Below are 4697 nucleotides of genomic sequence, written 5' to 3'. Positions count from 1 at the left end.
AACAGTGTCATATATATCAGAGAAACATTTAAATATTAATTCCCAGAAACCTGACAGTTTATGACAGCCCCAAAACATATGCTACAGTGTGGCTGGTTCCACCTTACATCTGACACAGGTAGGATCAAAATCAGAGAATATTCTTCCAAGTTTGGCCCCCGACCAGTGGATACGGTGAACCACCTTGAATTGAATGAGGCTGTGTCTAGTGCTAAAAGAGGACGAGTGCACCCTGTGCAGCACAGATTCCCAGGCGTCTTCCCCAAGTTCCTCCCCCAAATCCTTTTCCCATCGAGTCTTTAAAGGCACCAAAGAAGGGTTCTGTAAGTCATGAATGATTGCATATACATCTGAAATTGAAATTGCGCCCCTAGGAAGCTTGTTCAGCTCCAAGATGCTCTCTATAGCTGTATTCGCAGGCCTATTGGGAAATCCAGGTGTATTAGCCCTGACAAAGTTTCTAGTCTGGAGATAGCGGAAAAAGTGGGATTGGGGGAGATTGAACTTTTCCTGCAGCTGAGAAAAAGAGGCAAATGTACCATCAAATAATAATTGGGCTAGCGAGGAAAGGCCTAGTGAGTGCCAAATGCCAAAAGCCCCATCATTCAAAGATGGAGGAAATAAAATGTTCTGATTGATTGGGCCTGATAGAGAAAAGCCTCGGAGGTTGGATTTGCAGTGGTCTGATACTCCTTCCATTTCAATATTATCGCTTGCACAGTGCTCCTTGGGATGTTTAAAGCTTGGGAAATCTTTTTGTATCCAAATCCGGCTTTAAACTTCTTCACAACAGTATCTCGGACCTGTCTGGTGTGTTCCTTGTTCTTCATGATGCTCTCTGCGCTTTTAACGGACCTCTGAGACTATCACAGTGCAGGTGCATTTATACGGAGACTTGATTACACACAGGTGGATTGTATTTATCATCATTAGTCATTTAGGTCAACATTGGATCATTCAGAGATCCCCACTGAACTTCTGGAGAGAGTTTTCTGCACTGAAAGTAAAGGGGCTGAATAATTTTGCACGCCCAATTTTTCAGTTTTTGATTTGTTAAAAAAGTTTGAAATATCCAATAAATGTCGTTCCACTTCATGATTGTGTCCCACTTGTTGTTGATTCTTCACAAAAAAATACAGTTTTATATCTTTATGTTTGAAGCCTGAAATGTGGCAAAAGGTCGCAAAGTTCAAGGGGGCCGAATACTTTCGCAAGGCACTGTACATATGGATTTATTAATGTAGATATGTGGTAGTGGTGGAGTAGGGGCCTGAGGGCACACAGTGTGTTGTGAAATCTGTGAATGTATTGTAATGTTTTTAAAATTGTATAGACTGGCTTAATTTTGCTGGACCCCAGGAAGAGTAGCTGCTGTTTTGGCAGCAGCTAATGGGGATCCATAATAAATACAAATACAAATGATTTATTATCCAAATGTTGAAAGTGAGTGGGCGATGGAGAAACAAAATGGTGCAGTTTGAGGCCATGTGGCGGAGTGATGATGCACTGGAGATGGGGGTGTGAGTAGGTGGGTCTGGGCAGGGGTGATGTTGTGGATGTTTGTATGCTTCTGTATGTTGTCGTTTGTATGTGTATGTTTCGTAATTATTATTATTTTTTATCATAAATAAAATATATATTTGTTTAAATAATCGTAATGCCCATCCGTGTTCCAAAAATTAACAGACACAAATCTTACCCCTCTCACACCCTTCATTCAATTTGAATGTATGCTAGTGCTTTGTAAGCCTATTTATCATTTGATACATTGTTCAAATATTGAATCTTATCTAAATGACTAATCAACTAAAACACATACATGAATGTAATGAAACTTTATGAATAATTCTAGGTCAGATTCTATTGGCTTGGTTCTAAGGACCTAAGTGGTTTACCTGTAGGATGTTGTTTCGCTCATCCTCAGAGAGCTGTTTCATGGTGCCCTGTCTCATGTGTTCCTTGACAAAGCTGTCATACTCATCCTGAGCCCTCCTCACCTCCTCAGTGCGATGCTGCAAGTACTCAGGGGTCTTCCCAAAGTCCTAGAGAGGGGATGGGAAAATAGTTATGTTGGGCTCCTCTTCAGTTCAGTTCAAATAGGTTGAGTGTCTTTGTGCAATAAGCATATAAGTATCTTTCTTTGAATAGCAATCAAAATCTTGGACAAATCACTACCTGCTTGACAGACAAAGAAAAAACACTATTTGCATATGTAATGATAAGTTCACCTTTTTCTTGATGTACTTTGGGAGTAGTCCTGAATTTTCCAGGAGCTGTTTGTCTCCAGTTTTAGTGTCGGCATAGATAGGCTGTGGCTTTTTTGGCACTGCCATGATGTTCTCAAAGGCGTTTGTCTTTACAAAGTCCTTTTTGGTGTGAATGCCCATAAGTGGGTTGTCTGCTTTGGCAGGTATTTGTGGTTTTTTGAAAGTCTCATCATCCAAATATGAAAATGGTTGCTCTAAGGGTATAACAACATAGACACAGAGTTAGGAAATGACCTCCAAACAAAGTGATATTGAGATGTAATCTCATCCTATTGCTTACTTTCAGGAAGTTTGGGTTCCTTGGAGTGCTTGAGCAGATATTTCTCTGGAGAGGGCAAGTCTACTTTTACTTGTCCCATAGTCTTGCTGGTAGGCTTATTCAGCATTTTCTCATGCTTAACTTGTGCCCTAAACTTTGACATATACCTTGACAATGGAATAAAAAAGACAAGATTGATAGATTATTACAGGACATGGCATGAGTCAGAAGAATGTGCAGTCTTTTTCACTGTGCAGGTTGTGGCAACAAAGTATCTCTATACATTCCCAATACACAGAAACATAGGCTACATAAATATATGTGGCTAGCTGGGTACAGTAAAAATGCCATCGGCTGTGTACGGTGCAAATAAGTTTAGCTAGCTACAATGTAGCCTACATACAGTTACATTGTTAGCTAGCTACGTTTGCTAGCTATAGGCAGTCATACCTTGGTGGTTTCTCTATTTTAACTCCTCCCTTGGAATAAGGTTGTAAATACATACATAGTGGTCGACATATTTCTGGAATATGCACTTTTTTTCTGTAATAGCTAGCTAGTCACCTCTAGCCGGCTCTACATTCAAATGTCTGGAATGTTTTGTTTGACAAGTATAGGCAGTCATACCTTGGTGGTTCTCTGTCTATTTTAACCTCCTCCCTTGGAATAAGGTTGTAAATACTTTCTGTTGGATACATAGTGGTCGACATATTTCTGGAATATGCACTTTTTTTCTGAGAAGCAAATAATAGCTAGCTAGTCACCTCTAGCCGGCTCTACATTCAAATGTCTGGAATGTTTTGTTTGACAAGTTCCCTGGGCAACTGTCACGGTTTGATTGCGACATCAGCATCAACGTGTTTCAATCTAAGGGAGCGTTTGTAAATTCGCTCTGGCTGTCTACTCCGATGTCAGAGCACTCCCGTCTGAGCAACATGCTTTGAATATGGCCGGTGTCATTAAACGTCGGGGAAAAAAGCGTAATTAAATTGTTGCCAGAAGCACAGTTACAGTCACCAACGCTCTGGATAACATGAAAACCCCCTAACCAGCTCTGCTGGGCGAGTAAAATGGTCAGACTGAGGTGTTCTCTCATGTTTTTCTGGAAGTTACTAGCAAGCTAGCTAACTTTAGCCAGTCGTGCTTGACTGCCGTTGTGAGCCTAGAACGCTCGGTTCAACCCTACTCCCCTGCCAGAGCGTCCATTGTGCGCTCTGAACTCAGAGCGAAACGCTCTGAATTTACGAACGCCTAGAGCGCACTCTGAGCGCTCTGCTGCTACATTGTAATGCCCCTGAAATGGCGAATAGAAGACAGTATTACTACCACAGTGTAATATATTTGTTTCTTTCATCCATATATAGGCCTTGTTACTGATTGATTACTACATTGTATCTTCATTTAATAAGTTTAATAGGATGGTGCATCGAAAATAGAAACAAGTGGCCTGTCTAATCGTAGAGCAATTTGTCTGTTTTGTTTTGCCTTATTTTACATGTAGTACGGTAAACGCGAAATAAAGTTTGTCCATTTACTTTACTGTACAATATGTCGATGTTCAACAAGCCAATGTGACTGAATTGATAGATTAACCAAGCAGCTCTTTCGTAGTTCTCAACGTAGACTTTGATCTGAAGCCATTCTTGTGATTATTGTGACTTTGCCATTGTAATTGTTTGTAAGCGTGTGTAGTCTAAAATTAATTTATGATCGTATGCTATCCATTTGTTTTTTTGTATGCTGTTCTTTGTATGCCATTTTAATATTTGAGAATTAACCAATGCTATTAGGCCACTCTTGGCCATGATTACAGACACCTGTGTGTCTTTTAACACTATATAAACGAGTCATCCCGCAGTGTTTGTGATTATACTCTGATGAAGAAAGCTTGGATATTACATTTTTGCATCTGAGCTCCTAGAGTGTGCGGCTCCCCTTTATTTTCAAGTTTTCTACTCCGCTAGCCAGCACCACGCCTAAATAGGTGTGCGTTTCTTTTTCTCCTAGATTGTCTGTTTTTGTTTGCCTTATCTTACATGTAGTACGGTAATCGCGAAATAAAGTTTGTCCATTTACTTTGCTGTAGAGTATGTCGACGTTCAACAAGCCAATGTGGCTGAATTTGGTCCATCAGCTCTTTCTCTAGTACAAGAATGGCTAGCTAAAGTACT

The 4697-nt window shown here is 40.3% G+C and overlaps 1 protein-coding gene across 1 annotated transcript; it reads right to left on the bottom strand.

Moving 5' to 3' along the window:
- Positions 1 to 1895: 1895 nt before the first annotated feature.
- On the bottom strand, positions 1896 to 3236 carry LOC139399004 (enkurin-like; the record flags this gene model as incomplete). Its single annotated transcript, XM_071144641.1, has 4 exons — positions 3154 to 3236; positions 2548 to 2693; positions 2229 to 2461; positions 1896 to 2042 (listed from the first exon to the last, which is right to left on the bottom strand). Coding segments are annotated over exons 1-4 (609 nt in total), but the record flags the coding sequence as incomplete, so codon positions are not given.
- Between the last annotated feature and the right edge of the window lie 1461 nt (positions 3237 to 4697).

This window comes from Oncorhynchus clarkii, unplaced genomic scaffold (assembly GCF_045791955.1).
Source record: "Oncorhynchus clarkii lewisi isolate Uvic-CL-2024 unplaced genomic scaffold, UVic_Ocla_1.0 unplaced_contig_7565_pilon_pilon, whole genome shotgun sequence".
NCBI lineage: Eukaryota > Metazoa > Chordata > Actinopteri > Salmoniformes > Salmonidae > Oncorhynchus > Oncorhynchus clarkii.
Note: the sequence above shows the minus strand (reverse complement) of the source record. Positions and strands in the feature narration are given on the sequence as shown.